General features: G+C 42.1%; 1 protein-coding gene across 1 annotated transcript in view; it reads left to right on the top strand.

Moving 5' to 3' along the window:
- The window catches only part of veph1 (ventricular zone expressed PH domain-containing 1), a gene marked incomplete at both ends in the record, with an annotated part of 186,807 nt that extends 170,984 nt beyond the window's left edge, over nt 1-15,823 (top strand). Inside the window, 2 exon segments of the mRNA XM_080429094.1 lie at nt 12,523-12,576; nt 15,641-15,823. Of these exon segments, the coding sequence (XP_080285220.1) occupies nt 12,523-12,576; nt 15,641-15,823 (237 nt within the window).
- Nucleotides 15,824-27,307: the final 11,484 nt, after the last annotated feature.

Here is a 27,307-nt window from a genome sequence, read left to right as displayed (position 1 = left end):
AAATCCAGAATTGTGTTGATGTTTTTCTTCCAAAAACTACAATTCATAAAAGAGATCTGGCTTTATTTGATTCTGGCATTGGGTGAGGGGGACCTTGTTGAGGGCCATCCAATCTCTGTACGCCCAAAGTGAGAGCTGTGTCCGTGTGCTCGGCCTTGTCACCTATCCTGTTTGTGATATTCAGGGACAGGATCTCGAGGCGAGGTCGTGGCGGAGAGGGTATATGGTTCGGTGAGCTAAGGGTTGCGTCACTGCTTTTTGCGGATGATGTGGTCCTGATGGCACCATCGGTCCGAGACCTTCAGCTCTCACTGGATCGGTTCGCAGTCGAGTGTGTGGCGGCTGGGATGAGAAGAAGCATCAATCAATCAATCAAAAAAAAAAAGAAGCATCTCCAAATCTGAGGCCATGGTTCTCAGCAGGAAACCGATGGATTGTGCAGTCCGGGTAGGGAATGAGGCTTTGCCCCAGGTGAAGGAGTTTAAGTATCTCGGGGTCTTGTTCACGAGTGAGGGGAGGACGGAGCAGGAGATCAGCCGGAGAACCGGAGGAGCAGGAGCGGTATTGCAGTCGCTGTACCACACTGTGGTGATGAAAAGAGAGCTGAGTCAGAAGGCAAAGCTCTCGGTCTGCCGAGCAATCTTCGTTCCTACTCACCTATGGTCATGAAGTGTGGGTCATGACCGAAAGAATAAGATCGCGGGTACAAGCGGCCGAAATGAGTTTTCTCAGACGGGTGGCTGGCATCTCCCTTAGAGATAGGGTGAGAAGTTCATCTCCCTTAGAGATAGGGTGAGAAGTTCGGTCACCCGAGAGAGACTCGGAGTAGAGTCGCTGCTCCTTCGCTTGGAAAGGAGCCAGCTTAGGTGGTTTGGGCATCTAGTACGGATGCCTCCCGAGCGTCTCCCTAGGGAGGTCCTCGCTGCACGTCCCACTGGGAGGAGACCCCGGGGCAGACCAAGGACCAGATGGGGGGATTACATCTCCACACTGGCCTGGGAACGCCTCGGGATCCCCCAGGAGGAAGTGGCTAATGTTGCTCAGGAGAGGAAAGTCTGGAGCTCTCTGCTGGAACTGTTGCCCCCGCGACCCGACTCTGGATAAGCGGTTGAAGATGGATGGATTATTTGGGAGGAAGTGGGCCTATGTCACTCAATCTGGAAGTGTCCTTACCTTGTCTTAAAACAAAAAACGAATTATTACACACCACTCTGCTACCGAGGAATTTGTTTGGCTATTATCATTAGTATTATACCTCTGTGGGTGTGTTTGTGTACCGTATCTGTCTGTGTGTTTGTATGAGTATACAATATACTGATGTGATTCTGTGTGAGTGTTTGTGTTGTGTGAGCGTCTTTATGCATCAGTGCCCAAGCACACGTGCCTGTGTATTTAGTGGTAGTCATCAGTATTTTGAAACCATGAGACCAGCTCATTATTTGAATTGTATTTTTTCCAAATATGAGGAAATGAGAGCATCATTCTGTTCTTCATAATACCATGTTTATCGTCTCTCAAAGTCAAGGGAGAGAGTCTCAGCATACTGACTGAAAAATCTCTCGAGACAGTTGAGGCATTTGGCAAGACCCAAACCTGTGCGTAGAATTCCTCTGCCTCACGGGAATATCTTCAAACAGGGAAATATTTTTAGGTTTATTGGGAAGCCATGATAGAACGGATGTCTCCCTCTTTCTCATTTCCAAACAATAGGCTTTGTGTTCCCGACCCAGATGGTAATATGTTCCTCCCTTGCTAAGGCCACAAATTGGACCAACTCTGTCTCTCACTCCCCAAGTTTGGTCTGCCAAAGGGTCTTCTGGAGATGTTACGAAAGATCTATTCATACTGGGGAACCCAGAATAGTTATTTACTCAGTATTCCATGACGCAGCAACTGAAGCACTGAAACATTTAAAACTCTTCTTAGATGTGTTTGTTTTTTGTTTTTTTTATCTGCACTATAAAATGTGTACAAATGGACCCTTATATTTCTGTACTTTTTTTTACACTTAATTAACTGTGTGGCAGTGATGTAAAGTAACTAAGTACATTTACTCAAGTACTGTACTTAAGTACAATTTTGAAATATTTTTACTTTACTAGAGTATTTCCAGCTTTCAGTACTTTTGCTTCTACTCCACTACATCTCAGAGGCAAATGTTGTACTTTTACTCCACTTATTTAACACTTTAATTACTACCGGTAGTTACTTTGTAGATTTGGATTATTATTACAAAACATTCATTAACCACTTCAGCCCTATATACATTTCGGCCATTTGAAAATAGCCGATCTACAAGTTCACAATGTGTTGCGATGCGACGCATTGTGAGCTTGTAGATCTGCTATTTTCAAAATATTTGTATACATTGTATACATTTGAAGACCTGTGAAACGGGACATTCTGCATAATGAGTACTTTCTACTTTTGGTATACTTTAAGTACATTTTGATGCCAATACTTTTGTACTTTTACTCAAGTACATTTTAAATTCAGGACTTTTACTTGTAACAGAGTATTTCTACATTGCAATATTGATACTTTTACTTAAGTAAAACATTTGAGTACTTTTTCCACCGCTGCTGTGTGGTATAGGAAAAAGCTCTTGGTTTCCACAATTTGTTATGTTAACAAAATGATGGCTCAACTATTTGAAACAATGGATCCTCTGTCTTACAAAATAATAGCAGAAAATTGGTAATATATAATATTATATATATATATATATATATATATATATATATATATATATATATATATATATATATATATATATATATATGAAATATAAATAAAAGGTAGTTACTAGTTAATAACATGTATTTGTTGAAACAATGGTAAGATTCTCTGAGATGAATATGGATGTCATAGTATCTGTTTTGACTTATCTCTGAGTCCTGACCAGCAGAATACTACATTCCACATTTTGCTGATGTACAGTGGTTCTCAAACTGGGGTCCGGGGACCCCACTTTGAGCCCTATATACATTAGCTATTTAAAAATAGCCGATCTACAAGCTCACAAGTTGTGTGCTTGTAGATCTGCTAATTTCAAAAATATGACACATTTTTAAACACATTGTGTGAAACAGAAACATTTTAACAACACAAATCTTGTATGGGGGGGGGGGGGGTGCCTGGCACAAAATATTTTCAGAAGGGGGTCCGCAGCCAAATACATATTAATTTGGGGGTCCTTGACATTAAAAGGTTTGATCACCACCACTTTAGTAGATGGTTCCTCAGCCTAACCGTGTTCCTCTATGAGTGTTCCCCCTAATTGAGAGCAGACAAAGCGCAGTGCCAGACTACCTCAGGGCCACAACTTAAATGTTTGGCCAGTCCTCTCATTCCATATGAAATGCCTTGTAGAAAGACAGAATGTGGATGAGGGAGAAATGAGCCTCTACATAGTTTATCAAAAGTTGCATTATTGGAGCATGGCCACTGTCATATATCCCAATAACATGAACCCATATCCCTGTGTTGAAAACTTGATTTTGTACATTCTCAATGGGACTTCTCCTGCTGTACTCCATAGTATGATGGTGTTGCTTGCCAAATGATATGATTTTCAGCAAGCTACACCATCATGCAATGGAGTACAAAGGACGGCTATGCCGGTTTCCCCATCTCTCCGCCGGATGTTCAGTTGCTCGCTCTGTCCGTCCATGTGTCTGTGCACCACTTTAGTGTGAAACATTTATGATGAAAGCTACTGGATGGATTACCATGGAATTTTCTGTGCACCATCCCCTATAGATCTTTGGCCTATCCTCTAGTGCCACCATTAGGCCAAAATGTCCACCTCAGACATACATTGTACCCCACCTTCATGCTCCCCAGAGGATGCCCTCTACTGATTTGACATTGACCTTTCGTCTCGTACCACCCTAAGGTCTTAGTTAGTTAGTTAGCTAGTTATCTCAAAATCTAAATATTTCTGGATATTGACCCCATATGCACCTGTTGTAAATCGGCGTCAGCCACCTTACTCCATCGATTCCGGTCTTGTCCTAAGCTGTCAGATTCACGAGGACACAATTTGATGTGTTTCTCAAAGGTTTTTGATATCATATTTGACCCCTGTCCTGTGTCACAGATTTATTTGTAGTCCTACCTGAGGGTTCTCCCGTCTCCAAAGCTCAATCAGACCAGAGTGGTTTATTTTAGATGGCTTATTTTAATTTGATTACTTCACCTTCTTACATACACTGGATAATTGACTTGTTGGGCTGCCATAAACTGTAGAAATCAAAAAGAATTATGCGTGGGAGGCCAAATACGTTTTATGATCATTGCTTTGAGCAGACCACCCGTTGAATGTTTGATCATCTGTGTGAATGTTGTCGTGCTTTTTATTTTTTTGCCATTGACAGTGGTGGTGATGTGTGATGTTCCATGACGATGGTTGTTTTTCGCTGTATTTGTTGTGTTTGTGTTGTGTTGAAAAACAGGGGAAAAGGCGATATTATGGCTTGCCCAATTCCGTGTTTGTGATGTGGTCAGAGTCATGCTGATATTGTTTGTTTTTGTTTTGTGCCATGTTTCTCAATAATAAAGATATAAATTGGTGGTAGACAGATATAGACAGAAATTCATACTGTGTAACTTTCTTCAAATAAGTCACAATAAGTCATTTTTTATATTCTTTTTCACTGGCATATTTTTCCACAATAACCAATCCATATACCCTAAATGTGTTTTTGGACAACTTCTGTAAAGTCATGAGTGTCTGCCCCCGACACGTGTGCCAAAATGATGCAGGCACCAGAAATTGATTTATTCATGCATTTTAAAATTATTACATACTTTTGACAACGCTGCTGTTGCTTTCCAAAACAACCTTGGCGCTAGGACCCTACAGCATTCGTTTTGTGTCCTAACTGAATTCTGGGAATCGCTCTTCCAACATACCATTGCTAGACAGACCAGAGGTGTCATTAAAAAGACTACTAAAAGAAATGTTACGCAAGTATGACTTTAACACATAATGAGTGTAAATATAAAGTATTCACCAAAGGACACACACACACTCACACAAGTGACAGAGCTGGCAGGTTCTGCATGTTTGAACGAGTGAGCAAGTCAACTTGACTTCACATTGAACTGTGTGAATGTAGGGGTAGTGTAGCCACTGTGGCTGACCACAGTCAGACCTGGGGGGGGGGTACAGATGTGGAGTCTTTTCAATATAACACACACACACACACACACACACACACACACACACACGCTCACACGCACACCACAGTAAGGATGTGGGAAAATCTCATGATTGCAGCAGCTAGCTATGACCCAATGGAATGTAGCGGGTATAGCGGTGGTCCATTATGTACACACATAGGGCCCCATTCTCAGGCCAAAAATTCCCCGTTAAATCGGGATAATGGACCTGCGCCGCCCCAATAGGTTATTCTAGCACCTGCTCTACCCGTCACCATTATGCCGACGCCGTTATTTGCGCGTGGAGGTGTGCCCGTGGGCGTGTTGTTGCTATATCCCCCACATTGCAATTCTACAGACACACATGGGTACGGCTTGGGGACGGGGGATAGTGGATTCTAGAAGCACCCGCTGGTTTATAAAATCACCCGTCAAGTGCACACAGACACTACAATGGCTTTGTGCGTTGGACCATGAGCCGTGTTGCCAGCCTTGGAGAGAAATAAGCAACCGCAGTCCGCAGGTCTATGAAAACAAAAAGAAGCAACTCTAAGGCCACATGAGCACTTCAAACTACTAACTAGAGCTTTCATATCCCCTAAATATTTCAGCCCGGCTCGACTAATAATTGACAAATTAGACCCAGCCCAGCCCGTCAGTCATTTTTCTAAAGAAGCCTTATTTCTCATTAAATCTTGGTAATATATGAATGATCTGTGTGTGAAATGCGCTCTTTCTTTATACAAACCCATGCTCGCTCACTCTACCGCAAATGCCTCTCTCTCTTTGTACAACCCCATGCTCACTCTACCGCAAATGTGCTCTCTCTCTTCATATAAACCGATGCTCACTCTACCGCATATGCGCTATCTCTCTCTATACAACCCCATGCTCACTCTACCGCAAATGTGCTCTCTCTCTTCATATAAACCGATGCTCACTCTACCGCATATGCGCTATCTCTCTCTATACAACCCCATGCTCACTCTACCGCAAATGTGCTCTCTCTCTTCATATAAACCGATGCTCACTCTACCGCATATGCGCTATCTCTCTCTATACAACCCCATGCTCACTCTACCGCAAATGCGCTATCTCTCTTCATACAAACCCATGGTCACTCTACCACAAACGCCACCACCACTCCCAGCGGGGTCATTTTGATTCTATGACGGCTGCCGTCTAGTTATCATCAGTGCCAGTGTTGTGAGGAAAAACAACTAACAAGCAACCAGGTCTAGGAAAACCAGCCCAAAAGAAGCGAGTCAAGCGACTATGGGCCACATGAGCACTCTAACATATACATCAGCTATTTGAAAATAGCAGATCTACAAGCTCACAACGCCTCCCATGCAAACGCTACGTTCATGACCCCCCAAAATAACCATATTTGAACTGGGGACCCCCCCATTTTGTTTGACTCGGTTCCACAGATAAATATTGTGAAAATAGCAGATCTACAAGCTCGCCAGGCGTTGGGTGCTCCATTGTGGTCTCGACCCACAGGTTGAGAACCACTGCATTAAAAGCTCCAAGCAAGTTACATGTCTAGTAGGCTATGTTGTTGACCACGTAATGTAATGTTTTTGGTTTAGTGATAGGCTACTCCGTGGCGCGCGCCTCATTGTATGCTGTCCAAAATAACAGATCTGTATGCTGTCGACACGACATGACGCAGCGCCGTTGATAGCTTGTATGTCTGTTATTTTGGGTAGGCGACGCACATACGCATCGCAGCAATGTGTCTGGGTTTGAGAGGCTTTGATTGATGTAAACTTAAAGTTTAGCTCTGTTCGGGATTACTGAACAAAGGTGGATGATGAAAGATAACGGGGACAATATGGATGTAAGTTAACTTTGCGTCACTTCAGAGGAAACTATGGAGCAACTTCAGAGATGTTTACACACCCCTGGAATCCATTAGAACGGTGGAAATAGAACGATAACAGCCAACGTGAGTACATAGGCTATAGACCTTTCCTAAAACTGTCCAATTTATTATACCCATGTGCTACTGTTTGTCTGTGTACCACGTAGGAGCGTTGTCGCAACATGATGTAATTAATTATTTGGGAGCAGCCAGTGTGTACCAATAGTATACATATTTTAAATGGCTTTCATATACTATTCCGGATCTGACTAATATGACAAGCTTATTGTGAACACAATAGGCTACAAATTAATATAAAAATGTATTTGGATAAAAAAAAAAAAAAGAAGGAAAACAAGCCCAATGTGGCTTATAATAATCAGACCAGGCAACAGTGCAGACAGGTAGATAGGCTAGAGCATATATTGGATCGGGATGACGGCTAGCGCAGTCTTCTCTTAAAGGCAATGGCTTCTGGCACGGTGATTGGTTTTATCATTGTAACGCCCAAACCACACCTATGCATAATGTAACGGGTAGCTCAGGTGTTTGGCGGGTGAGGGGGGTGCCATAGAATACCGAATTTTGCGGGGAAACGCCTCTTGCCTAGTCCGAAATCCCTAATTAGTGGTTTGTTCAAATCTGGCTCTGAATAGAGCCCATAGTGTATTATGTGTATATTGTCGCTGTCGGGTGAAAAAACTTGTATGTCTAAAACTGTCAATTTTCAGGAATAATAACCTGTGTTCCAATGGATCCAATGGAGTTATTATTTAGTCACAAGCTCTTGTTGGTGCTTTTCATTTGTTTGATATTTATAATACCCACAGACACACTTAACCACTTTTACCATCACTTAAAAAAAAAAAGCAAAAACAGCCGATCTACAAGCTCACAACGTGTCTCCATGCGACACGTTGTCAGCTTGTAGATTGGCTGTTTTGCTACTTTTGTGTGACACTGCCATATGACGAGGTAGGGAATACATTTATGAGAAAAAAATAACAAAAACACACCAAAAGTTGAAATATGGAGATACAAGGTTTCTGCCTGACAGCACAAATATGTGTATATGTATCACATGCACACAAATATTCAGAATTCTACACCTTGTGGGGTACACCATAGTCTTTGGTGTGCTCCAGGGTTTGGGATTTTGCCCTTTGAAAGGAAACAGAAACAATAAAGGGCTGTCTGAATTCTCTTCATGTTCTCTAAACCCCAGCTGTGATTAAAAGCAGCACATACTGTGCTGGCCTCAGTGTAGTCTAACTGCAGGCCAGAAAAGCAGGCTGGCAGTTAGCGGGTTAGATTCCCAACACTGCCTGCGAGAATATGATCATGAACAATGAATGAGTAATGGCCTCAGCAGTCACAGTGGAGGTGCCTTTGAGCTACCCTGGTAAACCATCCCCCTTCCGGAAATCTCAGGGCGGATTCAGACTGGGTCCGATTGATTCGAACCGTTCCCGAGTACGATTGGCCTCTCCCAGCTGGCCAGCATTCACATTGGCCAATATTCTTCCGTACCCGAGAACAGGTCATTCAACAGTAATGGTAAATATGTGCCTCATGGGGGCGCTGTTGACTATGGAGCTTTGGGAGATAGAGAATGTCATTCACAGAAGAAGAGTCACTTGTCAGAGTTTAGAGTGAATGATAAAGTTTGACTGTGTTCCTGACGTTGTCAATACACAACAATACACAACCAAAGCAGTGTGTGCGTTGGTCTTTGAAACCTCAAAATGTAACGTTGTCTCTCGCGTGACTGTTATTATCAATATGATAGTCACGTCACTGATGCATCCTTGGTATTTTAGCAGTGACGTCACGGACTAATCCTTGGTTATCCTTATATACACGTTCGCTACACATGTGTTTTTTGTTTATTATTTCTCACATCTCGCACTACTCAAACACTAGCGGGATTATTATTTCTTGTCAACATTCAAGTAGAACTATGAGAAGGTATAACCCAGCTAAAATAATATGTCATTATAAAAAATAAATTATATATGATTAGCAGTCCACTTCCTCCTGTCGGTACGGATGGATTCACATTGCAGCGTACCGTACCCGAGGACGCATCAATCGCACCTGAGACTACCTCGGGAGGCGGTCCCGGGTACGGTACGGTGATCCGTTTCGGGGAACGGTACGCTACATTCACACTATCACAACATCTGCCATGTGGTCCGGGGTGCGCACCCGGGACCATAGTCTGAATCCGCCCTCATTTGCATTTGATTTCAGGAATTGGTCTGGCCTACAGGCCTGTATGGGCAATTTGGCTGTGGCCGGGAGCTGGGTGGGATTAGTACCGTTGACTGACAACCCCTTCAGCCAATCAGCAGTTCGTTCCCCTTCAGCCAATCAGCAGTTCGTTCCCCCCACTACCAGGGAAAAGTGACGCAGGGGGACTTTTGAAAGGGCCATGCCGAAAATAGGTTGCTTTATTCGGATACATGCGTGTCACTGCCCGCCCCTGCCGGTTCCCTGAATTTTTTTTAAAAAATAGGCTCTTTCATGATTAATTGACCACAAATATGAAGTTAAACAACTAAATTCTATCCGAACGATATCTTAAAAGTAAATTCCGTGCCTCAAAAAATAAGTTTGAGAGCGTTTTGAAGTTTTAAAACCAAAACCAAAACAGCGGACAGAATTTAAATGGCGGCCCGTTCCATTTTTGTCGGCTGCACTCTGCTCCATTCGGGTTCACTCGGGTTCCACCTGATTGGCCAACACTGTCAATCACAGAACAATGAGCGAGGACGCTGATAGGAGAGTTCATGTTATGAACTCCAGAGAAACACCCAGACAGGCCTGTAGGCCAGACCAATTCCTGAAATCAAATGCAAATGAGATTTCCGGAAGGGGGATTGTTTACCAGGCTACCTTTGAGCAAGGCATTCTAACTACTGGCTGAGCTGCTTGGTGGCCAACAGTCGCATAAGCCAGCGGTTGTACTGAGCACCTACCAGAAGTAAATAAGTGTAACCCAGCGGTTCCTAACCTTTATTCCCTGGAGCCCCCCTTCTTAGATCTGACCAAATCTGGGACCCCCCGCAAGTGTGTGGCACGCACACAGGCACACACGCACTCAGGCATGCAAGTACGCATTTGTTTTTCATACATGTTAAGCAGAATAAGCACTTACGCTCTTCTCCTACAACGAATAGCGTTCTAGATCTTCTATTTTTGTCACTTTTTACTAATTTTTACTATTACTATTTACTATTTTTGTCACTAATTTTTTTTTACTTTTATTGACTGTTTGTAACAGCATTATGATATGCCCAAAATAAGAATGCCAGGTTGAAAGTGGTTACATTTTACAGTTTTTTTTTGTGTGCTTTACAATGATTTTTACATGTTGGAGTTTGTTATTTTAAAGTTACAGGATAATAAATGATGTATGAAGAGTTGGAATGATATCACATTGAGAACGTACAGGCAAGTTATATGATTTTGTTTAAAATCTTGGTCTTCCTCCAAACAGACAAGGCCTCACCCCTCTGAACTTTGGCTCGGACCACAGGTTGGGTGGTGTAACCACAATTTGGTTACACCAGTGTTGAAAACGAGCATACACGCTCAGCAACCTTTCACTGAATAGATATAGATTTACAGTATATAAACTGTACGGTCCTTATCCATAATCTTGTATGTTAACGGTGCGACTGTGGTGTACGAATGGAACCAGGGTCCATTTTGTTCCATTTGTACACTCAGATGTTATTTATGGGGGTCCTTGAAATTTTAAAGTTTGAGAAAAGGGTCTTGAAAGGGACAAGATAACACCAGCAAAACAAAGAAAATAAATAGTTCATAATGAAAATGTTCCGATCCAGTTCGAAACTAATTTAACACTATTTGGCCACAATATTTGAGAATCTTTTTTTATTGTTAGACAATGTCTAGTAAATGTGTTTCTTGATATTTCTATCATTGTATAATAATGATCAAATATCTTTCATAATTGATCTATTTTCCTGTCAGATTCAGTTCCGTCAAAGCTGTTATTTTAGTCTGGTTACATTGAGCAGAAGTCCCAGAGTCCACTCCTCCATTTCCCAACAACAAAACATGGCAACGCTTCAGTGCTCATGATGTGTGACAATTACTATAACAATGTGTGAGTGTGCCTCCTGAGATGCTGCGTTTAGACCTGCCCCACATGCTTGTGGTATACTGTGTGTGTGTGTGTGTGTGTGTGTGTGTGTGTGTGTGTGTGTGTGTGTGTGTGTGTGTGTGTGTGTGTGTGTGTGTGTGTGTGTGTGTGTGTGTGTGTGTGTGTGTGTGTGTGTGTGTGTGTGTGTGCGTGCGTGCGTGCGTGCGTGCGTGCGTGCGTGCGTGCGTGTGTGCGTGTGCTTGTTTGTTTAAGCTTCCCACCTGCAGAGCCCAAAGAGCATAACCACTTAAACACTCTAGTCTTAGAGAAATGGACTCGAGTTACAACTGTATTGTTTTTTCTGTCTTCACCAAAAAATAGCCGATCTACAAGCTCACAACGTGTTGTGTTGCAACACGTTGTGGGCTTGTAGATCGGCTATTTTTTGCACATGTTCCCCCTGCTAGGGTTCAAGTGGTTAAGTAGTTTGACTATTAGCACAGTGTGTTACGCTGACATAATCAGCCATGAAAAGCAGCTCTTTTCCATATAAAGTGAAGTTCACTGACTGTGAGAGATCAGTGGTTCTCAAAGTGGGGTCCCCCTGGGGTCCTTGAAGGGGTTCCAGGGGGTCCCCATTAAAATGAAATAATATAGCATCACCATCAGCTGAACCACTTGAACCCTATTTTATACCTACAGTAGGCTATTCAAAAATAGCAGATCTATAAGCTCACAACACGTCGCGTAGATCTTCTATTAATTATTAATTTTGGAATAACTTAGACATTTTTTAACACAAATGTTCTCTTCCGGGGTCTGTGCCACAAAATATTTTCAAATCGGGGTCTGCGGCCTAAATACATACATTTAGGGGTCCTTGAGATGAAACCGTTGGAGAACCAGGCTCTAGAGTTCTGAAAGCATGGCAGCGTTTCCATGCTGACTCACCGTGTTAGGATTAGGCGGAACCAAAGAGTTGGGTGCCTCTTGTCTCCTTTGTTGCTTATTATGTAATGCTCACATTTGTCATGGATTATTCCTTTTGCGCAGTCCAACTGTGACCAACGCCTCAACAGGCAAAGCACACCGTTTAGTTTTTTTAAATGACCATCATAGCTTTTCGTTCTTTAAGGCGAAGAAAGGTGTCGGTCTATTTCAAGGGAAAAGTACAGAGCCGACCCAGGTCAACTAAGTACCAGTTTACCAATTATAAGTGGGGTCCGGTGACCCCCAGGGGTCCTCGAGGGGGTTCTAGGCGGTCCCCAGCTAAATGATTGATAGTTAGGAACCAAATGGACCCTTATGGGTCTTTAACCAAAACATATCACTTATCTGTTTTTTCTTACAGTGACTCTGCTTCTGTCCACAGAAAGATGAAGTGGATGACATTCCCATTGAGCTGAGCAAAGTTCAAAGCGTCAAGGTCAGTAAAATTCTAAAGACAGTAAGCATACATTATACAGTATATCGTCGCTGTTGGGAAGATGTCTCCATATGACATTTGTTTTTAATATTTTTCATAAACGAATGCCCTGTTTAATACTTCACTGCATGATAGTGTGTCGTGCAAAAGTAGTGTACACGTAGTGTACAAGCTCACAATGTGTCGCATTGCGTCGTTGTGTGAGCTTGTAGATTGCTATTTTCGCTATTTTGGAAAATCACATATATCTATACTATTTTCACTATTACAGATTTGTTATGGAATATTTCATCATTTCAAATTTTAATAGAGCAATGCATTGATATTAAAAAGAACAGGTTCTTTGTAATTAGTACTGTTTTTTTAAAGCATTTACTTTTTAATCCTTTTTTTAAAAGCAAATAGGCTACTCCAGCACTTTAACTCAAGCACACATTTGACAGAGCAACCTTCGCTTGAAGTTGAGTAATATTTGACCAGGAGTATCTATACTTTGACTGAAGTACTACTGGGGTTGAGTACTTTGTCCACCTCATATAACCTGCACACCCAGGAAGACGTCACCACACAAACCTGCTTTATGTTATGCTTGTCTTCATTCTTTTAGTATGGATCCCTCGAGCTCAAAAATATTTGTTTCATGTTTATTTAATACATTCTAACCTACACACATGACAATGGTTAAATGCTTGTATCCAACAGAACAGCTGTGCGTCATGACGCTCAGAGAATATGGAACAGAGATTGATATCCATATCAGTTTCTCCCTCGTGAAAAGCTTACTGATTTCTGAACTTAAGATTAACACAATACTGTCAAGTTCTGTGTTGCTCATCGCCGGAGATAACGGAACGGTTTCTTACAGTGCTTATGTAGTGTAGTGTTTAACCCGTTAAAGGGACTACTTTTGTGTGGTTTTGGTCTCCCCTACCTCTCTTCTATCCCCAAAAATACCCCAGTTTGAGCACTCAGGCTTTCACAGCATATCTGGTTTTATGTAAATTGGTCTCAAAACAGGCCAACTGATTTGCCCCCGCCTGTGATGTCACAAGCGATACCTACTTTGTATAATCCCTCCTGTTTTTCAGTTCCAACATAAAAAATAAAATAAAAAAGGGGGGGGGTTTACCTTATTTTTTTTAACTTTTCCACACAGAACCAGGAGATAACATGCATACAAACTGGCTCAATAGCGCCACGTGCCAAATCAGGACAATGTGGTATTGCAGGTGAAAGTGCTTTATAAGCCAGAGAGAAGAATGAGTATATCTGAGGCTTGATTTAGGCTCAAACCTTTTGAAAAACGTTTGAGGGACATCAAATAATATGATATTAAATATTAATTTTTTCTTTTTAATTCATGGTGTAGATCCTTTAAGACCAGGAAAGCATCTGTCCTTTTAGATTTTAACCACTTATAACCATTATTTTATACTTTGGCTATTTAAAAAATGGCAGATCTACAAGCTTGTAGCGCGGCCGCGCTACGAGCTTGTAGATCTGCATTTTTTTTTAAATTCAATTTTTTAAAATTCAAATTAAAAATTTAGCAAATCTTTGAATATATATTTTTTAAAGCGAGCATTTTGTAACTCAAATCTTTGCTTATGGGGGTCCCTGGAACTAAATATTTTGAGATGGGGGTCCGTGGCCAAATACATAAACTTTCTTGACATGAAAAAGTTTGAGAACCACTGATATTATAGCAACATAAAGTGTTTCAGAAAACTGTTTAGAAGACATTTGTAGAATCTGCCTCGGGTCTTTATGGGTTAAGATCTATAATCTTAACAACGTGCCGCATCGCGATTCGCGTCATGTTTTGAGCTTGTAGAACGTGTCTCTCTCTCTCTCTCTCTCTACCCCCCTCTCACTCTCTCCTCCTTGGTCTGTCCTCCTAATCCTAACCCTGTGTGCCAGGTGGTAGCTAAGAAGCTAATCCTAACCCTGTGTGCTAGGTGGTAGCTAAGAAGCTAATCCTAACCCTGTGTGCTAGGTGGTAGCTAAGAAGCTAATCCTAACCCTGTGTGCTAGGTGGTAGCTAAGAAGCTAATCCTAACCCTGTGTGCTAGGTGGTAGCTAAGAAGCTAATCCTAACCCTGTGTGCTAGGTGATAGCTAAGAAGCTAATCCTAACCCTGTGTGCTAGGTGGTAGCTAAGAAGCTAATCCTAACCCTGTGTGCTAGGTGGTAGCTAAAAAGCTAATCCTAACCCTGTGTGCTATAGGTGGTAGCTAAGAAGCTAATCCTAACCCTGTGTGCTAGGTGGTAGCTAAGAAGCTAATCCTAACCCTGTGTGCTACGTGTTAGCTAAGAAGCTAATCCTAACCCTGTGTGCTAGGTGGTAGCTAAGAAGCTAATCCTAACCCTGTGTGCTAGGTGGTAGCTAAGAAGCTAATCCTAACCCTGTGTGCTAGGTGGTAGCTAAGAAGCTAATCCTAACCCTGTGTGCTATAGGTGGTAGCTAAGAAGCTAATCCTAACCCTGTGTGCTATAGGTGGTAGCTAAGAAGCTAATCCTAACCCTGTGTGCTAGGTGGTAGCTAAGAAGCTAATCCTAACCCTGTGTGCTAGGTGGTAGCTAAGAAGCTAATCCTAACCCTGTGTGCTAGCTAGGTGGTAGCTAAGAAGCTAATCCTAACCCTGTGTGCTAGGTGGTAGCTAAGAAGCTAATCCTAACCCTTAGGTGGTAGCTAAGAAGCTAATCCTAACCCTGTGTGCTAGGTGGTAGCTAAGAAGCTAATCCTAACCCTGTGTGCTAGGTGGTAGCTAAGCAGCTAATCCTAACCCTGTGTGCTAGGTGGTAGCTAAGAAGCTAATCCTAACCCTGTGTGCTAGGTGGTAGCTAAGAAGCTAATCCTAACCCTGTGTGCTCTAGGTGGTAGCTAAGAAGCTAATCCTAACCCTGTGTGCTAGGTGGTAGCTAAGAAGCTAATCCTAACCCTGTGTGCTAGGTGGTAGCTAAGAAGCTAATCCTAACCCTGTGCTAGGTGGTAGATAAGAAGCTAATCCTAACCCTGTGTGCTAGGTGGTAGCTAAGAAGCTAATCCTAACCCTGTGTGCTAGGTGGTAGCTAAGAAGCGCAGAGAGAGGGGTCTGCCCCGGGCCTTCGAGATCTTCACGGACAGCAAGACATACGTGCTGAAAGCCCAGGACGAGAAGCACGCCGAGGAGTGGCTGCAGTGCCTCAACGTGGCCGTGGCCCAGGCCAGAGAGAGGGAGAACAGAGAGGCCACCACCTACCTGTGACCACCATGCAGCGGAGGCAGGCGTCTGTATACCAGCCGTTCTCCCCACTGGTCCTTGATGAGGTTCCAGCTACATGTGTTAATACAGTGGTGAAATGTATACTGAAAATAGCAGCTCTACGCTACACGTTGTAAGCTTGTAAATCAAAGTTTCAAGACTTGAAGACGCACGCACGCGCACACACACACACACACACACACACACACAGACACAGACACACACAGACACAGACACAGACACACACACACACACACACACACACACACACACACACACACACACACACACACACACACACACACACACACACACACACACACTCACATAGCACACATGAGTATGTTATCAATACGCTGTTTTTTTCTTTTCTCATCTTTCTTAAGCATCTATAACCAAATTGCAGCAAGGACAAGAAGAGAATTTCACAGCTTTGGAAGATGCTGTCCTAGCATTTACACACACACACACACACACACACACACACACACACACACACACACACAGCACACATGAGTATGTTATGTGTACGCTGTACTAGCAATCATGACAACTTGCCTATCAACATTCTATCAATGTCATCTCATGCAGTATTTCCAGAAATAAAGCTCTTCAAACACAACAATATACAACAGATGTATACAGGAAGAGTGGGAACCTCAATGTTAAATTGGATATTTATTCAAAAATGTAAAAAAATAAATAATAGTAATTTAGAAAATGGTCTTAAGTACTGTAAAGTATACAAGATTTGAACATGCACATTACATCATTATCAGACTTAAATTTACCCTTCAACTTCTTTACTTGAATGACTGGCTAGCCACAGGTTTTGGAGCAATTTGGAGCAATTGTAGAAACATTAAGCACTAATTGTCAAATGTTCATGCATGTTTTAATCGTGTATACTTATTAGCCAATTTAATATTGAGGTTCCCACTCTTCCTAAGTGCCCACTCTTCCGGTTACCCAATGGGCAATCTTGGAACCCATTCGGTAAAAAAAAAAAAGGGGGAAATATTGGGAAAGAAATTCCCCCCTTTTAGCAGAATCTGTCTTGAGAGATTACCCAATGGGTAACCTCTTACACACATGGTTTACCTTACAGGCTGTTACATTATGGGACCTGGATAATGATATTATATGACTATATTTGTGTAGTTATTAGTGATCTAAACATAACATAGATGTTACAAGATATAAATATTACACATTACATTGCAAACTCCTGTCACACATTACCTCTGCTACTATAATAGGTCTTTTACACATGTTAAAATCCTCAGTGTTGATTTGACTCAGAGAGTGTACAAATGGGACCAAATGGAACCCTTTCTACACCCTCAGAGTTAAATGAGGATTCTAAAATGAGGATTTTAAAGTGCAGCTCTCTAGTTAGAGCAGTGGAGCACGCAAAAGAGAAATCCGGCTATTTTAACTACTTCGTAAAAACTTTTAAACTCACATAATTCCTTTGATTTTATTATTTAAAAATTGTAAAAAATTATAATAATAATAACAATTAAAACATTTTGTTTTGTTGTGAAACCAATAGAAATTGGTCCACGACCTGAAAATGGGTCCCGACCCAGTGTTTGGTAACCACTGAGTTAGAGCACAGTACTAACACTGCCAAGGGTTAGGGGTTCGTTCCCCACTGGGACCAGCTATGTTCAAAAAGTATGCAGCTTTGTTACTGTTACTGTACGTAATCCTCTGTTATACTTATACAGTATTTTTATCTGAAATCAAGCAATATTTAAACCTGTGGTTCTTAAAGTGATGTCCGGGGGTCCCTAGCTAAGTCGCTGATAGGAACCAAGTGGGACCCTTATAGGTCTGTAACTCTGACAGTGTACAAATAAAACCAAATGGATCCATAAGGGTCCATTTGGTTTCATTTGTAATGTACACTGTCAGAGTTATGGGGGTCCGTGGCTTGATGCGTCACCAAACTGGGGGGTTCGAGAACCACTGATGTCAACTAACTGTGTGTCCATTTCAATGTGGATGAATGGGGACCAACTATATGTCAAGCTAAGCAAAGCTAAGCAGACTGTCTGTATAGCTACTAAAAACAAAACAAACAAACCTGACTGTGAACTTTGACCCGGACCAGCTTTCTACTTTTACTCGGATGTTATGAGACACAGCGAGGACCAATCAAATCAAGCCGACCGCGGACTGGTACACAAAGCAGCAGCGATCGGATGACGGGTGAACTTAACAATGACCTTTGACGTGAACCGGCGCCCCGACAGAAGCTTCCGGTCGGAGTCCGTGTTCTGTGCTTTTTGATGGCTGTGTGTTGTACGACTGAGCTGGGACTGGAGCGCTGTGATTTATATTCAGCAATAAGGATAAGGAATAGAGATGCAGAGCCCATAGGGAACGTGTAGCAATAAAAGTGAACAGGGTTTTCTTGGAGCAGACAAGAAAACAGGGAGACTTAGTCTAATGGACAACAGATGAGAGGAGCACGCCATCCTGGAAACCCCCCCATCTATCTATCTGTGTGTGTGTGTGTGTGTGTGTGTGTGTGTGTGTGTGTGTGTGTGTGTGTGTGTGTGTGTGTGTGTGTGTGTGTGTGTGTGTGTGTGTGTGTGTGTGTGTGTGTGTGTGTGTGTGTGTGTGTGTGTGTGTGTGCCACTAAGATGAATCCAGTGGTGTTACTGTTCATCCAGGCCGTACAATAGTCATAATACTTAACATCTGCAGTCTTTGCATATAGAATATACTGTACTCATTTGGAGAGTCTATCATCATTATTATTACTAGTCATTTATCATCACTGTAACGGTGTCAAGCGGTTAACCACTTTCAACCTGGCGTCTCTATTTTGGGCAAGTCATTATAGGCAACAATAATAAAAAATAAAAAAATCAGGACAAAAAATGAAAAATAGCTGATCGACAGTAAAGGCTAGAGCTTGTAGATCAGCTATTACAAGGGTGCCGATACTGTGGGTGCCTCGGGGCTAAAGCACCCAGGAGAAATGACGAGCACCCATCACACACTCATCACAAAAAAAGAAAAAGAAAAAACCTCCGACATCTACACTTCATGTACCAAATTAAGCGAATGAATCGCATTAAAGTAACAAAGAAAATGTAACAAACCCGCTGCGCGCTCGTGCATTGCGCACCCAGTAGCACGGACATAAATCGGCGCCCCTGAGCTATTATCACTATTTGTCGTACAATTATATAGAGCTTAAGTGGTAACTGGACTACTGTGTACACACATGCGTGTGTGTGTGTGTGTGTGTGTGTGTGTGTGTGTGTGTGTGTGTGTGTGTGTGTGTGTGTGTGTGTGTGTGTGTGTGTGTGTGTGTGTGTGTGTGTGTGTGGTGTGTGTGTGTGTGTGCGCCAATTTATTTGTGTGTTTGGTTTATGCACCTCAATTTTTTTGTGTGAGAATGTGTATGCGTGCTTGCATGCGTGTGTGTGTCTGTGTTTGTGTGTATTTATGCCCCTCAGTGTTTGTGAGAATGTGTACACCTGTGTTTGCATGTGTGTGTTTATGCACCTCAGTGGGTTAGTGTGTGTGTGTGCGTGTGCGTGTGCGCGTGCGCGTGCGCGTGCGTGTGAAGCCGTTTTACACACACACTCAAACATCTCTCTCAGAGCAGTGAAATATGGCAGTCAGTTTGTGTATTGAAGAGCACAGGCCCGTGTCGGCCTTTAGCGAAGGAGAAATGTCTGAAACAGTCCAGCCACCTTGCTATAATGAGCTACGTCTGCTTGGTTGTTGTTAAATGGTTCAGTTTTAGGCCACAGATCACAAAGGAAAAAAACTCTTGAAGTTAATTAGTGGTTTTCCTGAGGGTTCAGAGCCAGTGCCAGCTCAGTCTTGTTGATTTAAGACATTTTTTTACTGCAAGGTTTTGTTTGAGAATGTCCCAGAATGACTGTGATACCTTACAGACTCTTTTTTTAATTTTTATGTTTATACTTTCAAGAAAAATGTTTATCAATGGTTTGGGGCTTCTAAAAGTTTGAGGGTTGTTATGTTTAAACTGTTAAATTGGATCAAATGAAAAATGAATGTCCAATTGATAACATGTCTATTCCAGTTCCTGCTGGCTAAAATGGTCTTTAGCCCAGCTTGCCTTTCAATAGGTCTCTTCTCTTAAATGTTTCCTCTTTTGTTTTCCTCTCCTCTCTTCCTTTCCTGCCGTTAGCTCTGTGTAGCGTGGTCTTAATGTACACCAGGTCATGTTTATTCATATAGCCAGCCAAGTAGCCACAGCCTCCGGCAGTATGTTAGTAAAACATTCTAACTCACTTACATTTGACCCACTGACCAAGCTGGCGTTGCTTGATGCAAACACATATACTACACATGCACGATTGCTCTGCCTACTTTAAGCTGTACGTTGGTGGCAAGGCTGTTATGTTCTGTGAATTCGCCATAGAAAGAACTGTGGCGATGTACCCGCCTGACTCGACCTTAAACAGGTTAAATTCCTGTATTAGTTACCTTCGTCTGTTTCAGATTTTGGTGAAATGTGTTCTAGAAAACATCCATTCTTCTGCTTATATGGGTCAGGCCAGTCACCTCTTTCCCTAGCAAAAAAAAGTCATCCATTTCCCACATGAACAAATTGAATGTGAAATGATGTAAGAAGAAGAAGGTGTGTTTCATGTAGCTCCTGAAAGATATAGATATGGATAGATCTACCTGCAAGATAAGGCAAAGCAAGTGCTCCTTGCGTGTTTCTCTCCCAAACAGTGAACATGCACTGAGACGTTATTTAGCTTAAGGTCTGGTCTGGTTACTGCGTCCTAAAGCTCTAGTGGTGTCAACTGTATATGGCCAGTCATAACACTGCCTTTCCCACTGGGGTCTGGGGCCTGTTCCTCAAAAGGTGAATTAGAGCTAAAGCCTGGCTTTACCACCTATCCTGGCTTAATTTAGCCAGGATTAGAGCTGAGTCGGTTCCTCAAAAGGTGAATTATCTTGAAGATTAGTTTAGCCAGTTCACCCTGGCTAAGTTTAGCCTTATCCGATTCCTCAAAAGAGAATTGAAGCAAGCCTAGCTTAGTTACCATGGCAATTTAGCTGTGAAGTTAGCCTGGTCAGGAGCAGGCTAACAGCCAAGCTTTATTAATCCAGTGCCTTGTTCTTCAAGTTTTGTGAAATAGCTGTTAGTCCAATGACTCCAATCATAAACCAATGAGTTTTTCTACACTTATTCAATTCTTATGCGAAAATCAAAGATCTACAAGCCCGAAATGTTTTTGTCTTATGGCGGCCGGGGGTCCCCGGCCCCCCATGGACCCCCGCCCCCGTGGACCCCCACCCCCGTGGACCCCCGGACCCCCATGGACCTCCGGACCCCCGTGGACCCCCGGACCCCCATGGACCTCCGGACCCCCGTGGACCCCCGGACCCCCATGGACCTCCGGACCCCCGTGGACCCCCGCCCCCGTGGACCCCCGCCCCCGTGGACCCCCGTATACCCCAGACCTCTGTTGGGGGTCAACGGGGGTCCGGGAGTACACGGGGGGCCGGGCCCCCCGTGTACTCCCGGACCCCCGTTGACCCCGTGGACCGTGGACCGTGGACCCCCGGCCGCCAAAAGGCAAGCTTTTCCCTTGTAGATCTTCGATTTTAGAAATTTTAAATTAGAAAATTATTCTAAGTGTTTATAATTATAATTCCAACATTCACTTAAACTCCTTATGTTTAAACCTAACTGAATTATATATTTATGGATTTGTATATAAATTAATTGCATATTTTTGGACAACTTGTGCATTTAATTTGTCCGCAATACTTTGCCACGCTTTCTCCCTGGATCTATATTTATTGCGGCCGTGTTTCCTTTCTTGCTTATTATAAATTTTACTTCCTTGTAAGATTCCATGAGCTGCTGCAGTGCTGCTGTTCAGCCACAGAGAAGAACGCCGCTCTGGTTTTGGGCTCCATGATTGGTCAAGTTCAAGGATTCTGCTATCGACTTTCATGGTCTTTTATAGAAATAAGTGAAGCCTGGCTTCATTATCCTGGCTCGACACAGCCTGGCTTGACAAGGCCTAGCTCGACAAAGTCGCTCCTTTTCAGCCTGGCTTGGCGTTCCAGGAACCGAATAAACCAGGCTATACGGACCCGACTTTGTCAAGCCTGGATTTGACTTAAATCCAGGCTTATTTAATTCACCTTTCGAGGAACAGGCCTCAGGTTACCTCTGTTTGTTGGTCTAGCCCACTTCAGTCACTCGCCTGCCAGAGAGTTCTCTATACCTCTCTCTCTCCATCTCTTTGTGTCTCCGTCTCTCTCTCTCTCTCTCTCTCTCTCTCTCTCTCTCTCTCTCTCTGTCCACTTGGGGGGGCGTGATGAACCTGCATCTCCATCTGATCATTTGTGTTTCCCTCTCTTCTTGTGTCTGTCTGTCTCTCCTTCCTTTTTTACCTATTTCTTTATAATGATTCTTCACTTCTCACCCACATATGGTACACAGCTGGCTATAAGCTCCTCAAATTGAAACCGAACTCCCACACACAGACAACACTTCTGTTTATAGCTTTTCCCAATGTCTAATAACATTTTATTCCCCCCCATAATCCAATTTATTCCCTAAGACTTTTCACCATAATATTGTGTTACGAAGCAGCGATGTGTGCCATACATCAATTAATGTCAACATTTTCACGATTTCTCCTGTCATTTAGGGCGTGTGACGCCATCAAAACAAACGGCTCAGATGTGTTGTTGCTTAGACGTTTTATATGCACGTCTCCTCACCCTGCCAAACGCACACCGGTCCAACGTCAACAGTTTATCTTCTGTCAAAATACACATTCAAAAAAACGCTGCCACACTGAAGCTTATATCACATGAGCAGTGGTGGAAAAAGTACTCAAATGTTTTACTTCAGTAAAAGTATCAATACTGCAATGTAGAAGTACTCTGTTACAAGTAAAAGTCCGGAATTCTAAATTTACTTGAGTAAAAGTACAAAAGTGTTGGTATCAAAATGTACTTAAAGTATCAAAAGTAAAAGTACAAAAGTGTTGGTATCAAAATGTACTTAAAGTATCAAAAGTAAAAGTACTAAAATGTTTGAAAATAGCAGATCTACAAGCTCACAACGCATCGCAATTGGAAATACTCCAGTAAAGTAAAAACACAATTTGACTTAAATACAGTACTTGAGTAAATGTACTTAGTTACTTTACACCACTGCACATGAGGTTCAGAAAGTCTGCCCTTCAAGTTCACTCCAAACGTACCCCTTTCCTTTTTTGTATTCACCACGGCTGCGTTGACTCCAGACTGTTTGAAGTGAACGTCCAGTGTTGTGAACGTCAAAGCTGTCTCGAAGTAACCATTTGAACACTGACATCTTGGCCTAGTTTCCAAACCTCTGGGGCCGACTATGAAGCCAAAACGAGTTTGAACTTGTCTTATCCGTATAGTTTTTGTCACGTGACAGTCGCGCAAATAACAAAGTGTCTACGTCTCTCTTTGCAGGAGGCCTATTTCTTCCTATCTGTCTGTCTGTCTATCGATCTTTGTCTCTGTCGGTATGTTTTTTCTGTTTCACTGAAGAACAGGAAGCTCGTGCTGTCTGTAAAATGTACAGTGCACCATGAGTGACCCCTATTCACCGTGAACTGTGAACGCTGTGTAAGCTGTCAATGGAAACCAGTTTCTACTGGGCTTCCAACAATCACATGTTATTTCTGAAGATGATTAACAAAGTATTAACATTCCTGAATGTATAAATCAAATAGTTTGAGAGCGTATAGCGAATAGCCTTGTGTAATTTTTTTTTTTATAGCAATAAGAGTTTTAGCAGGTTTTTAATAACCGTTAATTATTTGATCCGTGATTTAGATTTGATTTTATTTTCAATACAAGGTCAATATTTATTATTTACACGAGCTCTGTGACACACAAAAATCATGTAGATCTTGTCTGACAGATTTTGCATTGTCACACAGTCAAATCCTCAGTGTTAATTTAACTAAACTAACTTAAATGAACACAGAGGAGTTTACTGGGGACTTTGATGTCTTTGCTTTATTATTATTCTTCTTTACTTTAAAATCTACAAACAAGCTGTATTTTCATGATGATGAATTGATCATGGTTTGTGTGTTTGCCTGCTGTACCTCTAGCATGTAGTTCTGACACAGCCCTCAGATGTACTGTACAGTAAAACTTTTATCAGTGAAATGAAATCAATATGAGTTTGTCATCTGTTTCTCTGTGTGTGTGTGTGTGTGTGTGTGTGTGTGTGTGTGTGTGTGTGTGTGTGTGTGTGTGTGTGTGTGTGTGTGTGTGTGTGTGTGTGTGTGTGTGCATGCACGCACGTGCGTGCGATAAGCGCTTTGGATAAAAGCATTTCCATTTGTGTATGATAACTGGCCAAAATGATAGAAATGTTTCATCATAGTATAAAGGTGATCACCCTGAATAACTTTATATTTATTTGCAATGACCCTTCCCTGCAAGGGAATAATTGGACCAACACAATGGAAAATGCCCCCCAAATGCCTGGGCAAAAAGAGAAACTTTATTATTGCATCGAACGGCGCCAAAGTACTGTCCGGGGGCTGCTGAAATAGTGCTAAATCGGTGGTGAAATGCGATAGCAACACCCCCCACCCCGCTGATGAAGCAGTCACTTCATCACCCCTCTGGTAAAGCAACCGGGGGGAACCAAACGTGGTCGTAGCCCCAGGCACCACAAATGGTTAATCCTGCCCTGCCTGTACTGTTCTCTCTTGGAGTACACCACACATGCACTCGCCAACTTGTGAAGAATGTGGTGAAAGTGTGAAGACTCAACTGACCATAATACTTTTTCTACATCCCTTATGCTGGCTACATCTACTGACCAGGATACTGACCTGGACCTCACCAGTATCATGTCAGTATCATCAGTACATAGTCAGCACCATAGTCAGCACCATAGTCAGCAACTGTAGTCAGCACCATAGTCAGTAAAATAGTCAGCACCATAGTCATTAATATACAAATTATTCTCAATCTGTATTTATTTTGTGTAGTCAGTACCTTAGTCATTTCCATAGTCATTACCATAGTCAGCACCATTGTCATTAACAGCCAGCACCATTGTCAGTAACTATAGTCAGCACCATAGTCATTAACCATAGTCAATACCATAGGCATTAACCATAGTTAGTAACATAGTCAGTTAGTAGTATAGTAAGTGGTTAAAGAAAAGCACGTCTGCTGGACGCTGAACAGAACTAACAGTAACTAGTAAGTGACTAGAAGAGGAAAAAAACTGGATGGAATGGAATTGTGTTCCATTCACTGGACAATTAAGTTATCATGGACAAAACAAACAAAATATAATGCTATGGGTTTTTCAGATTTCTTTATTTTCTTTAATCAATTCTCATATAGTCATATTCTTTTTTTTACCAGAAGCCAAATCTCCTTTGCCTGGTTCTAATAGTACAAATATGACAGGAGTTCTAAAAGTATCTGTTTTCCCCCTGTCAAGGTTGACAAAGTTCCCCACGGACTGGTGGATCCTTTGTCTGTTTGTAAGATCATATTGCTAACATAACCTGACAAACTTAAATTAGTATCTTGGATCAAAGAATTACAGTTAATCAGTTGCATAATGATCAACCTGTTGCCAACTTATAGACTTCATCTGTATCACCCGTCTGCCAATGGGCCTGCCTGTTCTTCCTGCCCATCTGTCTGTCTGCCCATCTGTCTGTCTGCCTCTCCATCCGTCTGCCTGCCTGTGTAATATTTGTGCACTGTTCTAGATACTATCAAATTATTCTCACATGATTTTCTCTGTACTCTGTAAGTTGCATGGAAAAAACTAAACAAGTTCTCATTTTAAGAAACTTTGTGATGCCTTGAAATCAATGTTTCTCATCATGCTGCCCTAGTTCTTGTTTGTTTTCTGCATTGACAGCAATAACACAATTACATCTCTGGTGAATAAAACATTGGAACTAGCAAGTGAAAGCAGAGGCTTACGTTTGTCAGCTTGGCTTTAACGTCAGCAGCACTAGTTATCAATTTACTGGAATACCTCTGAACAACACTACATACCCCCATCACAATGTCAGTCAGTCGCAACGGAGAACTGATTTGACTTTAAGTTTTCTCCCAACACTTAGACATTTGGCATCGCAAAGATCCAAAATATAATTTATGTCAGGATCTGTCTTCCCTCATTCTTACTTTCACTCTATATCTCTTTGGACTGCATGATTACTCTTAATATTCTGCTGAGATGTTAGATATCACATTTCATCATGTGCATTTATTTGGCGAAGAAGGTCATTACTATGCTTGTATCTACAATGTATAGTATGTCTTGATGCATGCATGATTGCATGTATGTAGGCCTATATATGTAGGAAGGCCTATTTATGTATGTATGTATGTATGTATGTATGTACACACACGTATGTATGTATGTATGTAGGGAGACTGGGGTCAAAAGTAACCTGTGGGCAAATGTAACACGCTCAATAATTCTAATCAGAAACAAGCTAGAGGGATGAGAGTTCTTCTGCACATGCTCAGTAGGTCCTCTCTCTGCCTATGGAAGGGTAGAATGACCATTTCATCTCAGCAGAAGTTTTCAACCATAACAGATTTTGAGGTGTAAAAGTAAATGTACAGTATTTTCCTTCTGCTGTCTAAAGTTTAGATGACAGCTAATTTACACTTAGATGAATGAAATCTCTATATTCTGATGTCTGTTTTTTAAAATGTGCATATGGATGTATCTATAGGACACAGAGTACGTTTCTGACTGAAGTATGGGCCATCATAAAGAGCCTCCCATCCCAGCCCTAGCAGAAACGTACTCTGTGTGCTATACTTAGATTGGAGGTTAGATGAAGGGGGGGGGGGGAGACAGTGAAAGTATAACTGTGGTTATGAAGTGAGCATCTCCCATCACAGATGCCTCCTTGAATTTGGCCCATAATTCCTCCAGAGGGCCTACAGCAGATTCAAAAGTAACCAGAAGAAGGCAGTTACACGCTCCATGTTTTCACCACCACTGCTTAAAACAAGATTTTACTACAAAGACATTTTTTTCTCTCTCTCACACACACACACACACACTGTGTCTGGATGAGCTGGGCAGAGGATGGGTGTGTGTGGGGGGGTGTTTTGGGTTATGGAAAGGGAAGATCATCATTGTATATTTTTCAGTTTTTGTTGTGGTTCAGCCTATTGTTTTTTGTTTGTTTATCATAATCTCTGTTTAGGGAAGATGTAGAATAAATACAGATTGTGAATAAACATGTGCTCCGTATTCTTCTGCTTTGACAACACAAGTTCCACATTAAACGTTCTGTCTCCGCTGGTTAGAGGGACTGCTCTGAAACAGCTGTATGAAAATGCAACATACTGTACTGCATGTAGCCTACACGTGTATGTACTGCACACGTGACACATACACACACACACGATACGTTTCATTGGTGTGACCCTTCAACTAAATCAAGGCAAGATTTAGAT

This window comes from Gymnoscopelus braueri (assembly GCF_963280865.1).
Source record: "Gymnoscopelus braueri genome assembly, chromosome: 5".
In the NCBI taxonomy this organism is placed as follows: domain Eukaryota; kingdom Metazoa; phylum Chordata; class Actinopteri; order Myctophiformes; family Myctophidae; genus Gymnoscopelus; species Gymnoscopelus braueri.
Note: the sequence above shows the minus strand (reverse complement) of the source record. Positions and strands in the feature narration are given on the sequence as shown.